General features: G+C 43.6%; 1 protein-coding gene across 2 annotated transcripts in view; it reads left to right on the forward strand.

Moving 5' to 3' along the window:
* Positions 1-2,266: 2,266 nt before the first annotated feature.
* The window catches only part of LOC118219456 (SH3 and cysteine-rich domain-containing protein 2-like), a 47,145-nt gene continuing 28,615 nt past the window's right edge, over positions 2,267-20,796 (forward strand). The window contains exons 1-2 of one of the 2 annotated variants that reach the window (XM_035402620.1): positions 2,305-2,362; positions 2,890-3,030. In XM_035402620.1, coding sequence (XP_035258511.1) covers positions 2,941-3,030 — 90 coding nt within the window. In that variant the 5' untranslated portion in view covers positions 2,305-2,362; positions 2,890-2,940. Of the gene's footprint in view, positions 3,031-20,796 lie in introns of both variants that reach the window. The other variant, XM_035402619.1, reaches the window with a different exon arrangement.

The following is a 20,796-nucleotide window of genomic DNA, read 5'->3' on the forward strand; positions in this document are numbered from 1 at the left end:
TCCACGACGCGGAGACGAACGTGGCGAAACAGGAACGTGTGGCACGGCGCAGGGGTGAACGGCGCACATATAAACACGCGCGGCGGAACCAATTCCCCTCGCAGAGCAATGACAAACAAAAAAAAGCCATTAAAATTTAAAGCCGCCTGGAGCCAGAAGGGGTTGGCGCTCGCTGTCTGATCACATGCCCCTGTTTGTGAAATGGCTTCTTTGTACCTAAATAAATAAAGTCACTCCCTGGAGAAGAAATAACAGCACATTTATGCTATAAGGGCCCGAGAGAGAGAGAGAGAGAGAGAGAGAGTGAGAGAGACAGAGAGTGAGGGAGAGAATGAGAGTGAAAGAGAGACAGAGAGAGATGGGTGGGGGATAGGGTGTTATGCTAATGCAATGGGGAAGAGGATGAGGTATTTTCAAAGGCTTTCAGCCCGCTTATTTTCCTGAGCTGGCTGCCTAATCCTTGCCTTTTCCTACTGCATCATTGCAGTATCTGAAAGAGCTCTGTATCGCACACTCTCTTATATTCAGCAATTCACTCATACACATGCCTCCCCCCTCAATAAGTAAATAAATAAATAATAGACTTCCCAGAGTACTACAAATTTCTCTCATGACTTATTCCCCAGGAAGAGAGCAAAAATGCTCCAAGGCTATTGGGGTACAGAAAGAAAGCAAGAGAGTACACATGAAAAGAAATGCACTCACACGCAGTTAATAAAACATGCTTTTTATATAACCACCCTGATTTCTGTTCCCCAAGCTCAGCACTCACCCCCTACCAGCACAGTCATCCAAATCTTCCATCTTCCCCTAGCCAGCAATACCTATAATATACACACACGTGGGCACACACTCATGCTCACACGCACGCATGCACACACACACACACACACACACACACACACACACACACACGCTTCAAGAGGTCACAGGTTCACATTAGGACAGCTTGCACATTATACTCAGCAGCAGATTAGTGTGACAAAATATTTTGCCAGCTTTTATTCAATCAAGTCTGTCTTTGTACTTAAAAAATGGGTGCTTGACTTCCCTGGTGCGATTTCGTTATTTAACAAAAAACAGTGAATATGCATTATTACTCCTTTAAATCTTCATTTGGTTCAGTCTGCTCAGTCATAGAAGTGGGAATTATAGCGCCCCTCAATGCTTACTATAGACATTATAACTATTTGTAATTGTTGTCAATTCTTCTAGATGCTTCTCCAACTGTGCTACTAGAATTGATGATATCTGTCAATCAAAAGGAGGTGAAAATGTAGCTTCCCTCACATCCGGCCCAGGAGATTAATGAAAGCTCACCTGCGACAGCGCAATCACCATCCATCTATTTCCGGTCAGTTTTCCACACGCCGATTTTTTAATTCTTTTAATTATTAATAAATAAAAAAATTATAGCCAAATATATGGTCAAACGTGTGCCTTAAGTCCTATGAGTCAATGACCGAGCTGTTCATTATATGATAATAAAAAGTTAATGCCTGGGGCGTTACTTCATGGCTTTTTGCTTAGAATTTTAATTGATTACCTATCCCATATAAGTTAAGTGCATTCAGATCTTTTGTGTGGGCACTGTGCTTTTTTCGTATCCTGTGTTCGATTCATTGGCTTCTATACTTAGTGCAGAATTGAGTCATTGGGCGCATATTTAAAGACCCCCTCGGAGGGGGGTATATGATTACATGCGAGACGGGAGCTATTCGTGGAACCGACGATGGCAATGCAGTCGAATCGCGAATCCTTTCGCTTTTAAGCGAAAGTCGCTTTTTGCGACTGCGTGCCAGCAGCACGGGAAATTATTGGTCTCAGGACAAAAGACTGAAAAGAAATTAGGCTCGAGTTGCATGCTTGTAATTTCTTAAAACTGGTGTTACCGATATGAACTTTCCGCGCAAGACAAGAAACACAGGCTCTGTCCAGATCTCCGGTGCTGAAACGCATGAGTAGCCTACTTGAACACCACGCTGTTTGGCCATTGTAATTGTCTCTTTGTCTCTTCCACCACATATAGGCTATATTATGCAGACTGTAAATCTACATGTCACTTTAAATAGCACAATGCGCAGCAAACAGAATTTGAAACAAGAGAATCAGAAAAGAACCGGAAACAGAATTTTAGAAACAAATCCATAATACGTTTTAATCCGTTCTACCTTAAATTTCCAACAAAACATACCTGCGCCTCTGCCCCACCCAGTTCTAACGTCTTCCCACCTCAGCCAATCTTGGCTTTGAACAACGTCACAAATAACGTCCCAACAGTAGCCTGCTCCAATCAGACTATCCGGGGGTACAAGAAGGCATAGTCTGACGTTATATTGAATCAAACTCTTTCCAAAGGCGCGTAAGTGACCGCGGATCAACTAGGCTACATGGTTTGCCTACTCCTGCACTTCACCTGAAAAGGACCGACTGAATCAAGACGGCTGCATATTCCAGACTTGTTCATGCCAGCCGGTATCACTGAAGAAAAATCGGATTCATTCAGGGTCAGGGAAAATGTTACAGTTTATTTTAGATCGAAATACATTTGCTTTGATCTGTTTGTATCAGGCGATATTCGGTTTGTGTTCTAGCATTTTGAGGTGTCAGAGCCTGTAAAACATGCAACTGAATAAGAATTTGATTATTTTGTAGAAGTGTTGTCTGCCGTGAGACAATCGAATCATTCGCTTTATCCTGCTTTTCAAGCACATCAACCCGTTGCGTCTGTACCCGTTCAGTTTTTATATCGCTACAATACCTTATTTATTAACGAACTTATTTCACAGTTTGGCTATGAATAAGGAAACTGGGAAAACACTAATGTATACATTATAATGCCAAGTGGAGACAAGGTGGGAATACGGCGACATCTCGTTTTGGCCACAGACCCTCTCTTGGACCAGACAAGTTCTACTCTTTGTCCCGACAAAAGTAAAAATGACGGAAAACAACGAAAAGGAGAATGAGCCGCAGAACCGGGACTTCCAGCGGTCGCCTGGAACAATGTCCGTACAGCCTGAGTCCAAGGTAAGACCATATAGGTATCTATACTGCTGTATGCCACACGATACTGCTGAGTAGTCCTACAGTAGTGCGTTGTCTTTCCCAGTGATAGTAACTATGTTGGTAGCCTACTACCTGGTGGGTTTGACGTGTAACTGCGGGTCCCCACGCTATTAGTATTGGTTAGTCACTGTGAATGCAAGAGTAAAAGTTCAGTGAATTAAGCTACCCGGGTATGTTGCACGACTGGAAGAATACAATCAGGAAAGAAATTAGAAATTGTTGTGCATTTGTGTTTTTCTTGGTTATTGCCTCACATAGTTGTGTTGCGGAAATGTTCTTTTTTAATACTTTGAAAGCACACATTCAAGAGTGGCATAGAGTAGGCTATTGGAGGCAATTCTTTACAGAAATTACCGCATACAGATAAGTCATTAGAGATTCAATAACTTCTTCAATATATCACTATCAAAACGAGCCTACTATCCTAATTATTCGGGCGTAAAAAGATGCTACGCTTTTATGAATAATTGCCTACAGAACAGCCCCAACATGCCTGATATTTGCTAATTATATTAATAGCAACAAACCAACATTAAAATATGCTTTTTGTGAGTTCCGTGTATGTAAAATCTTCTCTGTGTGGGCCTATTTTCTGTCAGTCAGTGTCACTAAAAGGGAGAATAAAGCATTTTTGTATTATTAGCAGTCTATCATGTCAACATACATCTATATATAAGCTTCGACCAGTCTCCACAGTACTGTAGAAAGCCATTTACGATCTCGGTTTTATGATTTTATTATTACCTTAAATAGATTTTCCTGGGGAAAATGTCTACGTTTACATTTAGTAAAACGTTAACCACATAATTCTTATTAAATGAGGATTATGCCCCTTCATTCTAAAGACAGAGGTAACACCGTTCGCTTGTTACTCATCATGATACCCGCAAATTAGTGCTTATTAGAAATGCTGGGTGAACAATTTCTGCGCTAAGTATAGGCTATAGTATGTAATGATACAGTAACAACTGGAGTCGGAGGGTGTGATCCCTGATGTAAGTCTAGAGAGTCGTCATCTGAGTTTGTCTTCACAAGGCGCCTCGGCATCTAATTTGCCTTAGTGATTTTTCCCACCATGTTCGCTGCTCTGAGAAAACAGGGATTTTAGAAGCATGTTTTGGACCAGATATGAAGTTACATTTAGGCTATGTCAGTTTTTATAATTAATTGTATGTTTCTGCAATTAACGCTGAGAATGAAACACTTCAGAATCTGCTTGCATCAGTGGAGACTATTATACTATCCTACGATTTGCACTTACTGTGTTGTGCAGTCCGACACTCGCAGGTAACATAGTTTACATTTTGCTGTAGTCACGTGTTTATTTACACGGGAGGGACATTATACGTTGGACCCTAGTTCTTAATACGACTGAAGCATAGCCGGTTTAGCGGTTAAATGTGTCTATTCTAGTCGGTCTTAAGCGTAAGTTCACACACGAGGTACAGTATTTATGCCACGCTGAACAACAGAGGACAGAGAATTATAAATCCATGTCGTGTCACCATTTGAATCTGAAAGATTCTAGAAGAAAAAGGATGCGAAGTTGGCGTTACTGCACCAGCTCTTATCAGTCTTCTGGGCGACGTTCTGACGTCATTCAGCTTAAGCAAATTCAACCTAGTTCACAGGTGGGGCACCAGCCGAAGCAATTATGTAAGATCAATTGCTGCATATATATTTGGATGTTTTCTATAAACACCTTTAGTTGAGGTACTGATAGAAAGGGGAGTTCAGAGTGAGCAGCTGCCGAATACATTTAACAAGGTCAAGATCTCCTATTTCCTTGCATTTCATATTTTTAGCATCTTTTTTTAGTGGTAAGTTTTATAGTTATATATATATATATTATGGCTGTAACTAGAATTGGGGTTAGGAATATGGCTAGTGTTATGACTCAGGCAGAATTTGGGTTATGTTCAGGAGCTAGGGTGAGGATTTGTGCTACAGTCAGTTTTTGTTTTAGGCTTTTTAAAATAGTGTTATAGCCTGTAGCCTTAAAGTGATGGTATGCCTCCTGAGGGTGGAGACATATGCAACCTGAGATCTATTAAATTAATCTGGAGTTACAGTAAGTGTACTTTCTTGCTTTAGAGCATAAACCCCGAATGACCTATACCGGGCATTGTACAGTCAGTAGGTGGTTAGAAACTCTGCTTAATGTTGAAAATATCCTTCATGGAACTTAATAACTACTCGGGCCAATGGAAAACACACTCTCAAATCTGAAAATAATACTTAAAAACACCAGAAACTGAACTATCCCTTCAATGACAGTTACAGGTCGGTTAAGTGCTAACTCTCTGTGGAGGAGTGTTAGTGGAGCGAGTGATAGCGTTGGATAGCGTTGTGCTTTAGCGTTATCCTTGCATTCACTGCTTTGCTGTCTTCTAAGGGTTGATTAGTCATTACAGGCTATGGACTGTCAACTAGAGGCAATAAAGAGCGAACTACATGATTTTATTGGGCTGACTGGAGGCTTTCCAGCTCCGGTTATATTGCAGAGACTCACCCTGGGGTGGCAGTCTCACCGTTTCACAGTGAAGTGCCGCCACGGGAAAGGGTAATATATGCCCGGTGCTCAGTTTTTGAGACAGCCAGTGCACATTTTGAGATAACTCATAAAAAGGACCTGTTCCAAAGGGAACTGTGGGTTTATTTTAGAGCAAAGATACCTTCCGTCAACAAACATCATCCTCTGGTACAGATGATAATCACAGCAAAAGACAGAAACAGCCTACCGAAGACATTGTGCTGCCCAAATATTTCCCATGAAGTCAGCACAGCAACTTATGTCTTCACTACACGAAAAAAGCTTAAGCTGTGCAAGGCAGCAGCAGCCAGAAGCCTTGAGAGAGCAAGGCAGTGGCAATATGCAATGACCTTGGGTCATTTTCACCTATTTACATGAAAAGATTGGGCTAATAATGAAAGTTTGATTTAGAAGACTATGCTTCAGTGCCTTGGAGCACTTTCTACCCAGAACCAGAAGTCAAATGCAGCCATTTCTCATTTATACTGTTTACACAGGGTTATTGTATGTGATTGGACTTAAGGTTCATTCCTTTTTGTATGATCTCCATATACTCTTCACAATGCAATCATGCCAAACTTTTGGTGACACATTATCTTTCCATAAAATTGCATGCATGCAGATTTGTTTGTTATTCATTTGTAAACATGCATTTGGAATCTACAGTCACAGCTAAGGCAATGCTGCGTTTGTATTCGTCTTGACAGCAGAACAAATGAATAAGTTTATTTTCATTTTTTTAAATGTCACAAATTGAAACTTTAAATGGCAAACAAGGGAAGTTTACATCTAGGGAGTGTAAACTCTTATGCGTATGGGGTTATATTTTTAATCGTGAAATGCAATTCTATCATCGCAATATATGTGCATAATATTTGTGATAAATGTCATCTTGTGACCTTTGTGATATGGGCCTATTGTTAAAATGAATAAAACGTATTGATGATGTAAATTAAACTAAAACTTATTCGGTTTTAACTTGAATTGGTTATGAATTAGGAATTATCTTCTTTTTCACAAATTTGATTGGAAGCCGCTTGTTAGATAGCCAAGTATGTTAGGTTTGTGAGTTGGGGAGTGGAAGTTCTTGACATGTTAGTAAGAGTAATATGTGCTTATATAAGGACAAATCTATACTGGCTCGAATTGTCCTGTATTTGTGTGAGTCTGGCTCGAATAGTCCCATATTTCTGTGAGTCTGTCTCGAATAGTCCCATATTTCTGTGAGTCTGGCTCGAATAGTCCCATATTTCTGTGAGTCTGGCTCGAATAGTCCCATATTTCTGTGAGTCTGTCTCGAATAGTCCCATATTTCTGTGAGTCTGGCTCGAATAGTCCCATATTTGTCAGAGTCTGGCTCGAATAGTCACGTATTTGTCCGAGTCTGGCTCGAATAGTCACGTATTTGTGTGAGTCTGGCTCGAATAGTCCCATATTTCTGTGAGTCTGGCTCGAATAGTCCCATATTTGTCCGAGTCTGGCTCGAATAGTCACGTATTTGTGTGAGTCTGGCTCGAATAGTCCCATATTTCTGTGAGTCTGGCTCGAATAGTCCCATATTTGTGCAAGTCTGGCTCGAATAGTCCCATATTTGTGCAAGTCTGGCTCGAATAGTCCCATATTTGTGCAAGTCTGGCTCGAATAGTCACGTATTTGTGCAAGTCTGGCTCGAATAGTCCCGTCTTCGTGTGAGCCTCAGAAGGATCATACAGGTGTCCCTGCAGAAGGTATGACCCCTGCAGCTCTTCAGCCTGCCTTTGCCAGCCACACCTTTTTCTAAAAAGTAACCGTCCATCAATTATACGCATCGGCACAAAAGTGAAAGCCAGCCTTGGATGATTAATAGGCTTACTTTTGTCTCGACAAAAAAGTAACGTATCCCGATAACAAGAATGTTGTTGAAATGATCTGCGGCGATGATGAAAAATCAAGTGCAAAACGGTTCCGAGAAAGTGATTGTACCATATGTCATTGTCGGATGAACCATCGGCACTGTTAGTGCTAGAATGACAGGCTGCGTTCTGTCCTCCTCCTTCGAGTGTTAACCGCATGACTCATCATCAATGGCTTCTGAACAATTTGATCTGAACGTGGTCTTAAGCACAGTGTTGAAGACTGGAGCTGCTTCTGCTGAATTGCTCTGTAACGCATAGTATTGCTTTTAAAGGTCGTAATTCAAATGGGCCTCGTGCGGATAGTGTGGCTATGAACTATGAATAGCTTTGACCCTGACTGTTAGATCCCACTGTTCTGTGTCTTCTTCAGTTCGAGCAGACATATTGGCTGGAGTCTCCTATTTTCAGGTATTGAATTCTGTAGTTTTATAATAGAAAATTCTATAATTTTGCTAAAGAAAGAAAATTTAGGCCCAGCCAGTGAGCACAAGTCAGAACCCTAGACAGAATCTAGACATCCAGAGTTGTTGAGAGATGTTTTGACATAAATGGACTAGGTTAGCTCCAATTTAGCTCGGGCCTTACCCGGATACAGCCTGGCTATGTCCTTGTCGGCTGGAAAACTTTAACTTTTCAACCAAACGTTAACCTATTCAATCAAATTTTCAATCAAATTTTATTTGTATAGCATATTTTACAGCAGTTGTCACAGTCAACCCTGGCCTAAATCCCCACAGGAGCAAGCCTAAGGCAACAGTGGCAAGGAAAAACTCCCTGTGGCAGATGGGAAGAAACCTCGGGAGGAACCAGGCTCAAGGGGGAAACCCATCCTCCTTTTGTCGGCTCAGGGTGCCGACTGGTGACCAACATGTCAGTCAGGTTTACAGAGTTTATGATGGATAAAAGCGCTATATAAATGCAGTCCATGATGTGGCTCAGATGATGGGCGGGGCTGGGTGGCAGCGGTGGGGAACAGCAGGTGGCGACAGATGTGGGCAGTGGTGGGGGAGACCAGACGACTCTCAAAGCACTCTCGAAGATTTGGGCAAGAGCCCCGCCGGCAGCATGGGGAAGAGGGTAGAAACGGCAATTAGGGAATTTGCAATATAACAGACAGTGGGTAAAGTGGCAGTAGCATGAATTGGGGGGACCCCGCCAGGAGTAATATATGGCTGCATAGCTACAAGGACAGGGATGGATAGCCCATGCAGTCATGAGGGGGGGACAACCATACCCGCCTATCAAGAGCCAGCCTATGTAAAGTCGGGTCACAGCTGACTGACAGGTGACAGTAAGGAAAGGATTGCCACCTCACAATGCTCTATGACTACAGACTTCTCCCACCCTGTCTCCAGACTATAACTGATTATAAGCATGAGCATAGAGGTGTGTTTTTAATCTAGATTTAAATATTGAGACTGAGTCTGACTCCTTTATAAATTTTGGAAGCCGGTTCCACAGTAGTGGGGCTCTGTAGAAGAAAGCTCTACCACGTTTTAGGTTTTAGGAGATTCTTGGGACTACCAAGTAGCCTGCGTCTTGGGATCGGAGTGACCTTGTGGGCTTATAAGGTAGGAGCAGGTTAGTTATGTACACAGGTGCACATCCATGCAGAGCTTTAAAGGTCAGGAGCAAAACCTGGAAATCTATCCTATGCTTAATGGGTAGCCAGTGAAGCGACGCTAGCACTGGAGTAATGTGCTCACACTTCTTAGTTCTGTTCAAGATACGAGCAGCTGCATTGTGCACAAGCTGGAGACTCTTTAATGAGTTATTAGGGCAGCCAGATAGCAGGGCATTACAGTAATCTAGCCTAGAGGTAACAAATGCATGGATCAATTTTTCTGCGTCCCCACCTGATAGGAAATGCCTGGTTTTAGCTATGTTGCATAACTGAAAGAAGACAATTCTGGATATGTTTTTTATATGCGTATCAAAGGTTAGATCAGGATTAATGGTGACACCAAGGTCTTTAACGACCATATTAGGTTCAGCCAAACAACCATCACAGCTTAAGGTGAGAGTAGACATTTTCTCCCTTAATATTTTGGGACCTAAAACCAACATTTCGGTCTTATTCGAATTCATGAGCAGAAAATTTGAAAGCATCCAAACCTTGAGATCTACAAAACAGGCCTCTAACCGTGCAAGCGGCAGTGCTTCGCCAGGTTTCATTGAAATATAAATCTGTGTATCGTCCGCATAACAGTGGAACTCTACGCCTTGTGCCCGGATAATATTGCCACGTGGTAGCATATATAGCGAGAAGAGTACTGTTGTAACCTATCGCAACATATTCATTTTTTTCTCGGGTGGAATTATATTCAAATGTTTTGGCTGTGAGTGAATTAGGAAATTCAGTGGATCAGGAAGGGGAATCCTCTTACTCAGCCTGAACTGAGACGACCCATTAAGCGTACGGGCCGACTTTAATTTAATATCAGTCCGCTGATTGACCGCGATATAAAGGCACGAGCGAATCTCATCCGTGTCGGGGCTTTTCAAATGAGTCGCGGAAGCGTTGCAATTAAGATCTCGCGGCGGCGCTCAGATAAGGCGCCGGTCTATTTGATTTTTGGGCTTGCGCGCGTGAATCTAATTAGCGCGCGGTAATCGCTCCCTTTGATAGCGTCTCGCGAGCGGGCCGAGCGCGCGGCCGGGTTCTCCGAGCTCGCCGTCTCCCGCGGGGGGCCACGCGGGGCCCGCGCCCCGTTTCCACGGCGCTCGCGAGCGGAGCGCGTGTTTGCGGAGCGCGTGTTTGCGGTCTGATTCCGGGCGGTATCAGTCTTGCTCAGCGGTGGCAGGTGTCCAAGGTCTGCTTCCTGTGTGGCGCTGCCGTGGTCTGCAGGGTGATTAGTCATCCGCTCTGCCCTGATTTTTTTTTCCATTTGACTGATTAGAGAGAGAGAGAGACGTGGGCCGTGGTGAGCAGGCAGTCTGGCAGCTCCGCTGTCTGTGATAGTGAGCCAACCCCCTGCGCCCCACGGGCAGACTGTAAGCGAGAAGTTGTGTGTGTGTGTGTTACAGAGTGTCTGCATGAATGTGTGAGTATTACAGAGTGTGTGCTTGAGTATGTGTGTATTAGTGTGTATGTGTGTGTGTGTGTGTGTGTGTTATAGTGAGCCAACCCCCTGCGCCCCACGGGCAGACTGTAAGCGAGAAGTTGTGTGTGTGTGTGTGCTACAGAGTGTCTGCATGAATGTGTGAGTATTACAGAGTGTGTGCTTGAGTATGTGTGTATTAGTGTGTGTGTGTGTGTGTGTGTGTGTTATAGTGAGCCAGCACCCTGTGCCCCACGGGCAGACAGTAAGCGAGAAATTGTGTGTGTGTGTGTGTTACAGAGTGTCTTCATGGATGTGTGGGTATTACGAAGTGTGTGCATGAGTATGTGTATTAGAGTGTGTGTGTGTGTGTGTATTGCAGGGTGTCTGCATGAGTGTGTTGGTCTTAGCGAGTGTGTGCATAAGTATGTTTGTATTACAGAGAATGTGTGTGTGTGCGTGTGTGTGTGTATTTGAGTGTGGGTGTTTGTGTGCATTGTGTGTGAGAGAGAGAGTGTGTGTGTGTGCATGTGCGTGTGTGTATGTGTGTGTCAGTGTGTTTTGGGGGTGAGCGTGTGTACAGATTGGGCTGCTGACTCCACTGTCTTACAGAGGCCGGACAATGTGGCCCCAGAGTATCTTTCAAGGGTATGTGAGCTTTATGTATGCCAGAAACAGATTGCTATACACCAAGCATTTATCATGACCTTTGTACCATGCTTCATATATAGGGTTATGGACTTTCAATTTCAATTTAATAATTCCTTTTTTTTTTTTTAAATGGTGAGCTTTTATTTTGTATGTCAATATTTTTATTTCATGCAGCAGAAACATAATACTCTCAGGTCATGTACCACACAATGTTTTGTGGAGTAACAGTCATCAACATTGTTCTTAGAGCGCAATGCAGAGGACCTACGAATAGTGCTTCCTGTAGCGCATTTGTACTCTGGCCATTCAAAATGAGCTCGGGAGTAGCAAACCTGATGGCTGAATAGAAGTGATAGAAGGCATTCAGGAGACAGGAGCTAATTTGTGAAGATGGTGTAATCACTTGTCTTTTAAATGAAGACCTCAAGGAATCACATCAGAGTTCAGCTGTCTCCACTTATGAAACCGCTCTACCTGTGCTCATCCCAAAATGGTGGATTGTGAGATAGACTACACCCAGCTTTCTTAATTAAATATAGAACCACAATGACTTTGCCCTTCTGTTATGTTTCAGATTTTCTTTTACAGCCAAGTGTATGATGCCATTTTTGTTTTCATTGGAATTGATATTTTGGATGCTGGTCCAGCCATATTTGAGGTTATTATTGTGGGGTCTACTGACAGAAAGCTGAGTCGGGGTAATAGTAGGTTTAATGCCCATTCGTTTACCCCTTTTCTCCCTCAGTCCCTGTTCAAAATGATTATTATTAGATGCCGGTGTCTAATTTAAATGACCATTGGGGCTTATAAGAAATGAAACAGCATTGATTATTGGACGCAAAGCCTTTCATTTGCTCGAAGGTTCAGATTTGAACAGATTTCTAAATACCTTGCTGTGAAGCTATTCTTGCATTTCAAATGAAGTCTAATTTAATAGCTGATGACCTAATCAGAGGTACCTAGAACTTATGTGTGTAATCAATTAGTCAGCAATCAACACACTCTCCACAGCCCACTGCGGTTCACACTAAATTATGCCAGTATTATGACAGTATCTTAATTCTCTCATTGCCTTCATCAAGGAGTCCTCTGCGTTCAACAAACTTTCGAACCCAAATTCTTTTCAGCGACCGGTCAGGACAATGTGAAATTTTCAGGAATCTCACATATTGGTACGAGGGCCAGCTGACCTGCCATGCAGATGGAATGGAGATTTAGAAATGAAATTGAAAAGTGCAGTTTGGTTTGGCTTTTGGGCTGACATTTTGTGAACCAGGTACCCTGGAACATAGCCACCGAGAATGAAGCGTAACTCCGAACAGGAGTTTGCTGGGCGTTTCTAATCTCTACAAGACGTGGCTAGAATTTCACGCGCGTTTCAAAAAGAGAAAACGTGCGTTTTGAGCAACGTGTGATTTCATCTATTCAACACATGCACGTCGGGTTACCAAAAGATGCGACAGAAGGCTCCGTGCTTATTTGAATAAGGGTATGACTTTCCTTCTGCCCCGTTGAATTTCATTTATATTTTAATGGAAAAGGGATTATCCTGGATGTACTTTGTATTATCTGAAGCAGCCAGCGTGTACGTGTGCAGGCACCTGCAGCTAGCAACGCGCGCTGCAGCGCTAGCAGCAGAAAAGGATAATGTTACCTGTGATGTTCAGGTCACATGGTCTTGCGCCACAGTTTGAAATAACTGCCGCAGTCAAGGCTGTGTCTGTTCTACAGTTTCTACCATGACGGTTAAGGAGAGAGGCAATGCAGTGGAAAATTGTCTAGCCTTTGTTTTGAATTGGAAGTCTAGAAAACAATTTTAGCTCAATGCTTGGTCTGAAAACATCACAGTCAGAAGTAAGGTTCGACAACAGAGATGGGGGAAATCGCTGAAAAAAACCTGTGCAGACCAAGTGCAGAAGAAGCAAGATGGAGCGCAAGCCCTAATGCTGGAAACTCCACGCGTGCTGTTCCCTGGTTTTTCGGAGAGCGCGGGGACCTGATTTAAGCCGTTCGGGCGGGGGGAGGGGGGGGCAGGCGGCGGAGCTCTCTCTCCACGAGGTCTCGGCTGACGGCGTGGGGCCGCGCTCGTCTGTAACGAGGAGCGCTGTCTGGAAGGTGTCTCTGCCCGTCAGAAACGTGGGGCTCCAGCTGGCGCGGTTAGCTTGCGCGCCGCGATGCGCTACACGCAGCCGCCGCCGTTGATTTCTGAGCAGAATCGGTCTCTGTTTACCCGCCAGGTTTTCGCAGCGGCTGCAGAAGGCCTCCGCACATGCATCGTGCTCCGCTCTTTCAGGCTGTGCGGGGAAAATAAGCCTTGATCGGCAGGCCAGAGATTTCAATACGCGGTGTGATCCGATATAAAAGACACAAATGATATTTCGTTCATGTTTCATGGCTTTACAGCATTCAGCCACCATGAATGAATCAACAAATAGATCTTTCACGTGCCTCCTCGTGTGTTGATTTGTTGAGTTAACTGCGTCATTTTCAAAATATTTTTATGTTTTGTGGACGAATCAGGGACACTGCCGCGTCACCTGGGTCACGCGCTTAGCGGACGACCCGGACCCGGCCCAGACTTCATGACCATATAAGGGTCCCCCCTTTTCCTCACTGCGCAGACTCCGGCTCCAAGTCGCACAACATGGTGGCACAAAAACGGCACGTTAGGATCTGGTCGTGAATATAATTGTAGATTGTTTTTGCCCTTTTTGTGTTATATTCTTTAACTGTGAATTTGCCTCTCCCATTGTTGGGACTCAATGTGACTTGCAGGGTGATAGGATTTAGTATGTGTTTTACTGCACACCTTTTCTTTTATCCAGACCTGTCCTGACCTACAGCAATAGCATGATATTGTAACCAACATGCTGGCAGATGTTATGAGCGTATTTCTACACTGTCACAGCATGTATGTGTGGTGTAGTATGTGTTGAATCTACATCCAACGTTAATCAACCTGTTTGGCCAAAACTATAATTAACTGGTGTCTTTTTACTTGTGCTGTTCTTGACAGTAATTTCAGAACCTTTCGTATATTCAGTTGTGAATACTGGTTTTTCACTTGTTTTTTTTTTTTTGTAGAAAAATGGGCCTTGAAGTTAATTTTGTGTGGAATCGAAAAAGGCTTAAGAAGTCTTAAAATGCACTTAATAAAACCTGCAGGAACCGTGCATAAGCTGCATGTTCATATGATTCCAATTTGAACGTGGTGTACGATAGTCAATGGTAGTGATGATAGCAGCATATAGCTTTTAACCACATAGCTGAGAAGAAAAGTCTTTCATTTGTACCCAGGGACTGTAAAAAATAGTTTGTACCCAGTTCTTTCCGGGGCACACCCGCAAAGCACATTCAGGGCGTGAATGTTTGTGGTACAGCATCTGTCAGAAGAGGTCAATTTCACCCTTTAAACATCTCACCGTTTGGCTGAAAGGAGAAGGGAGAAGGAGAAAGAGCTGAAGAGGCAGGAAATTAATTAAAGGACAAACTGACACTTCTGCGAAGTCCAGAGATTTCAGAACAATGAAGAGGCAAATGCCCTCCGCAGTCACCTGCCTACTAAAATCCAAGCGCAATTAAAATGATAATTTTCCACATTCTTCATTAGCAAAGCAGTACATTGCTAATGAAAGAATATGCTGAGCTGGTCTTTCTTGTTGTCTTTTTTTGAATTTGCATGGCATATGATAGCGGTGTTCTACTAAAGCTTGACAATATCAGACCCATGTGAAATGGGTTTAAGTGGAAAGTCAATGTCAGCGTGCTCTGTGGAATGTCAAGAGTTTACAATTAGGACTTTTGGAAGCTACATCAATACTTTAATGAGGACTCGTTAACCATGTGATAAAACACACTCCCCCAGATTAGGGCTAAGTAGTGCCTGTTTCTGCCTCTCTGTCCTCCACCTGCAAGCCCAGCAGTACGCCAAGAGAATACATTATTTATTCTGCCCAGCCATTCAGGGCAGCTGTTAAAGAGCTTTTCAAATTTTCATGCAGTTGGCGCAGCTTAATTTGGTACAATAAGACTCCCAAAAATTAATTATCTAATGAATTATCTGTACTCCTGTATTTTGAAAAGTAAGCTAATATTCCCAGCATAAATGCATTAAAACGAAAGGATGATCCAATTCTATATCTGATATATTCTAGTCATACAATAGATGTTCAGCCAAATTAATGGTCAGATTGTGGTGTAGCTGAAGCTAGGCTACTATAATAATAGCAAGCCTTTCTTTGATGTCAACCAGCCCCATTATATTACCATAGTAATGAGGTTTTTGTTTTATCCTCATTGCCTCAAGTGCTCTCACTTACAGACAACAATCTTTTCACTCTGTGACATGTCTATCAACACCTGCAGTGTATATGAAAGGAACTGTCTAACCGGAGCCTACCTTTCAAGCAGTCTTCCTGCTCATCGAATGACAAGCCAGCCATGAAGGATTATTTTATTACTGTATTCTGCAGTGACTTATGGAGGGAAACAAAGGGATCATATAATTTAATTTCCTCCAGCAATTTAAAGAGCACGGAAAAAGCACTGTGCGGGTATCTTTAATTCCCACTCATTAGACCGTAGTGGAGAGAGAAACTCCCAGAAAACACATTTTCGTTTGGTTATGCTGTATCTTTCGAAAACAGATTCCTTAACATGCTATGATTTCTAATTTCGAATTACGATTTCTAATTTATTTTCAGCATGGCATTATGCGCATGGTGGCCTGTGAGTGAGAAATGAATGGTTCTGTTGATGAAGTTAAATTAATCTGAGTATGATTTTTTGTCGTTAAGATAAGGGGAAAGGCTGAAAGCGACTGATGGTTTGCGTGGTTTGTAACCGAGAAGAGTGAGGTCGCCGCTAGTTAAATAAAGTAGCACGCGGGGCGTGAAACAAGCGCACCGTTTCTCGTCTGGAGAACAGCGTGATAGATAGGTGCCGGTGCACGTGAGCACTGCTGGTAGTGAAAGTCTCGGCATGAAGGTGGTGAGGGCACGCGCCTTTTTACCGGAATGGATGGCAAATGCTCGGCTAAAACTCGTTAACCGCGGCAGTTGAGTTTACAAGTCATCCACGCGGTGTTACGGTGCTCCTTTGGGGGGAAAAAGTGTGGAATGGAAGGGGGGATTTTAAATTTGCACTTTCTCTGAATAATGGAAACTCAACAAATGCACTCCTCCAAGTGGAGGCGAGTGAGAAGGAAAGAAGAAAGAAAACAGAAAGGAGAAAAGGAGAAGAGCGAAAATAACTGCAACGTAAAGGTAGGGAGATTAATATGTATGAGGTATCCGAGGTTTCTTGAGAGACTATTTCAAGTTATGTAAAACTAACGTTTAGCTGTGGTCTTGGGCCTGTGCGTCAGGAAAAAAGGAAGGCTGCTTTTAAGAAAACATAGAGCGATTAAATTTACTTCAGTAATGCAGAATTACTTTTGTCCTCCACTGGTGTACGTCGCTGTGGATGAAAGCGTCTCCTAAGTAACTGTAATGCTATGCACTGTAACGTCATGATTAAAATGTTTTAACGTATACGTGTTATGTTCATGAATGTACTAGTTGCGTAAGCATTTTTTAGTACGTGAGCTTCTTCTGTAGTTGTTCCCAAGATTTTGAAAGACTGCTCTGTTTGCCGACTGATAAGAACCGCGCTCCCTCTTTTAGAAAGTGAAATTCAGGCCCTGCAGCTGCAGTGCAAGGAGGACGCTGGGAAATGTCGCTGAACAGTCACATTTCTTCCACATTGCTCGAGCTTGGTTTTTTTAGGCAGTCGCTGTCAAAAAGTAGCACTTAGTGCAAGCTACACAAAGGTAGATATGGACAATTGGGAGATGACGTGTGCTTTGCTAATGTCAGCATGCCCTTCTGTGTATTTGCTTTTTTTTCTTGTTTCAAGCAACTTTTTAAGAGACTAATCTATCATACATTTTGACTGGGTCAGCAATAGTTGCTCTGCAGCGTTTGGAGCTGCACTTGAGTTGAACTTTGGATACCAAAATGACAAGTTAACTTTATTACTTTTTCTTTGGCTGACAGATATTATATTTCTAAATATTATAAGGCCTTGGAGTTTTCACAAGTTGAAACTACTAAGCAGTGTTGATTTCTTGATCAATTGTAAAGCGCTTTGGATAAAAGCGCTATATAAATGCAGTCCATTTACCATTTACCATTTCTTTCAGCATGTGCTTCTCACGTATTTTTTCAAAATGTTCGTTCGTTGTTCGTTGGCTAAAATGTTCGTTCATAGAGAAGGGATACATTTTTCCTGTGGGCATTTAGTCATTTTCTGTAAGAAATACAGTTTTGTCTTCATGTGCTGCCTAGTGCCGCCTCATAAGTCCGATGTGGCCATTACCCCTGGAATAGGCTGGAATGTGTGGGCATAGCTGAATTCTGTCTGAACTGTTACATAAATACACAGTAAAAAGTTCAGTGTTAATTCATCTCTAACAGAATTAAGTCCCTTTTAGCCATAGAGGACTCATACAAACTCATACAAGTTGATTTAACACTGAACACTGTTATAGTGCCTATTAGTCCATATTCATGAGATAACTTATGATATGTTACACTTTGCTGGTTTATGTCCCCAAAGAGAATTCAAAATAATCATTGTTTGTGCATTGCTGGTTTGGTGTTACATTCTCAGGTTGTTGATTGAGCTTAGCTCTGCCCAGAAAGCCGCTCATGTGTCTGGCTATACCTCAGAATCAGGGACACTACGGGCCATATGCGCTCAGGATTTGCTGGGCTTTTATAGACGCTAACAAGACTAATTGCTTTTTTCCATATTCACTAAGGTGCCGCACCGGAGGTTTGCGCTGGTGAAATGAGAGCAATGCGGCAACCATAACATTTGTGTGTTTATGTTAATGCAGATGTATTTTAGTGCTTTCTGATGTTAGACCACAAATATGTAGGAGGATAAAATGGAAATTTATGCATATGACCTGCTACAGATGATTTATCATGGCTGTTGGCTGTTGTGGCAAAGGGTAATTGCGTCTGTTATTTAAGGTCTGCGAAAAACGGGTGTTTTCTTCTTTCTGGCACAAGATCAGCGTGGCCATTCGTAAGAGACGTCATCATCATGTTAGAGTAGGGGAGAGTCGCCATACATGTAAGAGTTTTTTTATTTTTCTCATTTATACAGAAAATATTTAGCCTAGAACTATGAAATTTTACTTCAAACAGCTTTTACATATCATTAGTCATTAGCTGTTTCAATTACATTCATAAATGAATCAAGTTGGAAACAATTAAAACCAAGGTACAGGCAGTCTGATGTTACATTCGTACCACCTAGTCGGCAGCGACGCAGAACTTTGAGGCACCGCTGGTAATTTGTGGCGTGCTTAGCAAATATGGCCCTATGTGGTTTGACTGCTTTTGTGGTGATGGCAATCCTTGCATCAGAGTAAGAAAAGGCAGAGAGAGAAAGAGAGAGAGAGAGAGAGAGAGAGAGGTGTTGAGGAGCTGAGTTTGTGGAGCTGATTAGGTCTTTCATTCATTACCAGCAGAGCACCACTGTGGGAAAAACCATGCTACCTCCTGCCTGTGGTTCGCCAAATCAGAGCCTAATCAAACGAGCAACGTGCGTGCTGTTAGTAAAGGCCATGGAAAACAGTGCCCAGAAGTTACGGTCACATCGTAGTGTGTCTGGAAGCTTAATGGACTTGCGCCGAGACCAAACAATATTAATATATACATGTTGAAGTGAATATTCAAGCAAAGTGCAGGTAAACAAGCAAGCTAATTATGTAGGTGCAGAGTCTTTTGTGATTGTGTAGGAAATGCGAAAATACATACGAAATAGCAGTGGTAACCTGACCTGAGCAAACATACTTAATAAATATGAAAAACATGTTGTAGCCTAGGGGTGGTGGTGGTGGGGTAATATAACACATTTTCACTAAACTGACTTCTCACATTTGTGTCACCAAAATATTTTCTTGACTGGCTAGACATTTCTAATCAACTGTTACAGAAAAATTTAATGAGCAAAATAGCTCAAGTGATAAGGTTAAAAAAGTCCCATTGACTCACTTCAAAACCGGTATACTATATCCTCTACATAATGTTGTAGTTTGTCTCTTCAAAATATCGAGCAGCTGTGCCCTCTCGTAGTCCTCATCCTCTCTGACGAATTATTATGGCGAGAATAAGACAAAGAGAGGGTTTTTTAAAGGGCAAAAATCAGACAAATAAAAATGGCCTTTAAGTGGTTGCCCTTCCAGTGTTAGATGCATTGAAGGAGATGCACGTTTTTTTTTTTATTAGAAGCGCTGGGTGAAATTTATAGCGCAGTCAGGTGACGGACGCTCGATGCGCCCGGCGGAAGCCCTCTCACGTCTCGGAAAGGGCGGCGGAGAGCGAGACGCAGGTGGCGATGGAGCGCCCCGCGCGGTTTCTGACGGACCGCCGGCGTCCCCCCCTCTCCAGAACCGGAGAGAGAGAGAGGCCGCGGAGACGAGGCCCCGGGGCCGCCGGCGGACCCCCCCCCCCCCCCCCCCCCGCGACACAGCCGGCAACGCCGGCGCCGCTCCCCCTCAATCCGCTTTCGGTGTCTTTCCGAGGGATTCGTCTCGGTCGTAAGTAGCCCCCCTTGGGCAAATTGCGCTCCAATGAGGTGGCAAAAACCTCATTCAGAGTAAACCCCCCCCCCCCCCCCTCCTCCACCCCGTCAATCCCCTGGGCGCGTCGCGGTGTTGCACTCAGAAACAGAATCAGCTTCTTTTTTTCTTTTTTTCCCCCCCCCCTCCCCTCGCCCCTTCTCACTTTCCCGGCGGGCCGGGGCACGAATGTTATCGCGCCTCCTCGGTTTCGGGGAGGGGAGGGGAGGGGAGGGGGGGAAGAGCATCGACGGGACCATCAATCAGCGGAGCCGCCGTTCCCCCAAAGGGTGCAGGTGCGAAGCCGCGCCGCCGCGCCGCCCGTTCCGTTCAGCCCTTCCCAGGTTCCTCATTCCTTTTGTAATCAACCTACCGGCCCGCTTTGCTCAAGGATATTTGTGCTGTTCTTTGTTTGTTTTGTTTTTTTTGTCCTGTCTTTTCTTGTCCATCTCTCCCTCTCTCTCTCCCTCCCTCCCTCCCTCCATCTCTCCCACCCTCCCTCTCTCTCTCTCCTTCCCTCATGCTCTCTTTCTCTGTACATGTGACTGATGTGGAGATGCGTGCGTGTGGTGGCTTGATAGTAGCAGCGGGAGTGAGAGGCTGGCAGGTATGAGGTGATAAACGGAGGACAGATGTTAATGGGAAGGAGCCAAGCCGGCGAGAGGCCGCATTAGCGTGGGTTGTCCTCATTAACCCGGGTTGTCCTCGTTAGCATAGGTTGTCCTGGTTAGCACGGCTTGTCCTCGTTAGCATAGGTTGTCCTCATTAACACGGCTTGTCCTCGTTAGCATAGGTTGTCCTGGTTAGCACGGCTTGTCCTGGTTAGCACGGCTTGTCCTGGTTAGCACGGCTTGTCCTCATTAGCATAGGTTGTCCTCATTAGCACGGCTTGTCCTCGTTAGCATAGGTTGTCCTGGTTAGCACGGCTTGTCCTGGTTAGCACGGCTTGTCCTCATTAGCATAGGTTGTCCTCATTAGCACGGGTTGTCCTTG

This window comes from Anguilla anguilla, chromosome 2 (genome assembly GCF_013347855.1).
Source record: "Anguilla anguilla isolate fAngAng1 chromosome 2, fAngAng1.pri, whole genome shotgun sequence".
NCBI classification, from domain to species: domain Eukaryota; kingdom Metazoa; phylum Chordata; class Actinopteri; order Anguilliformes; family Anguillidae; genus Anguilla; species Anguilla anguilla.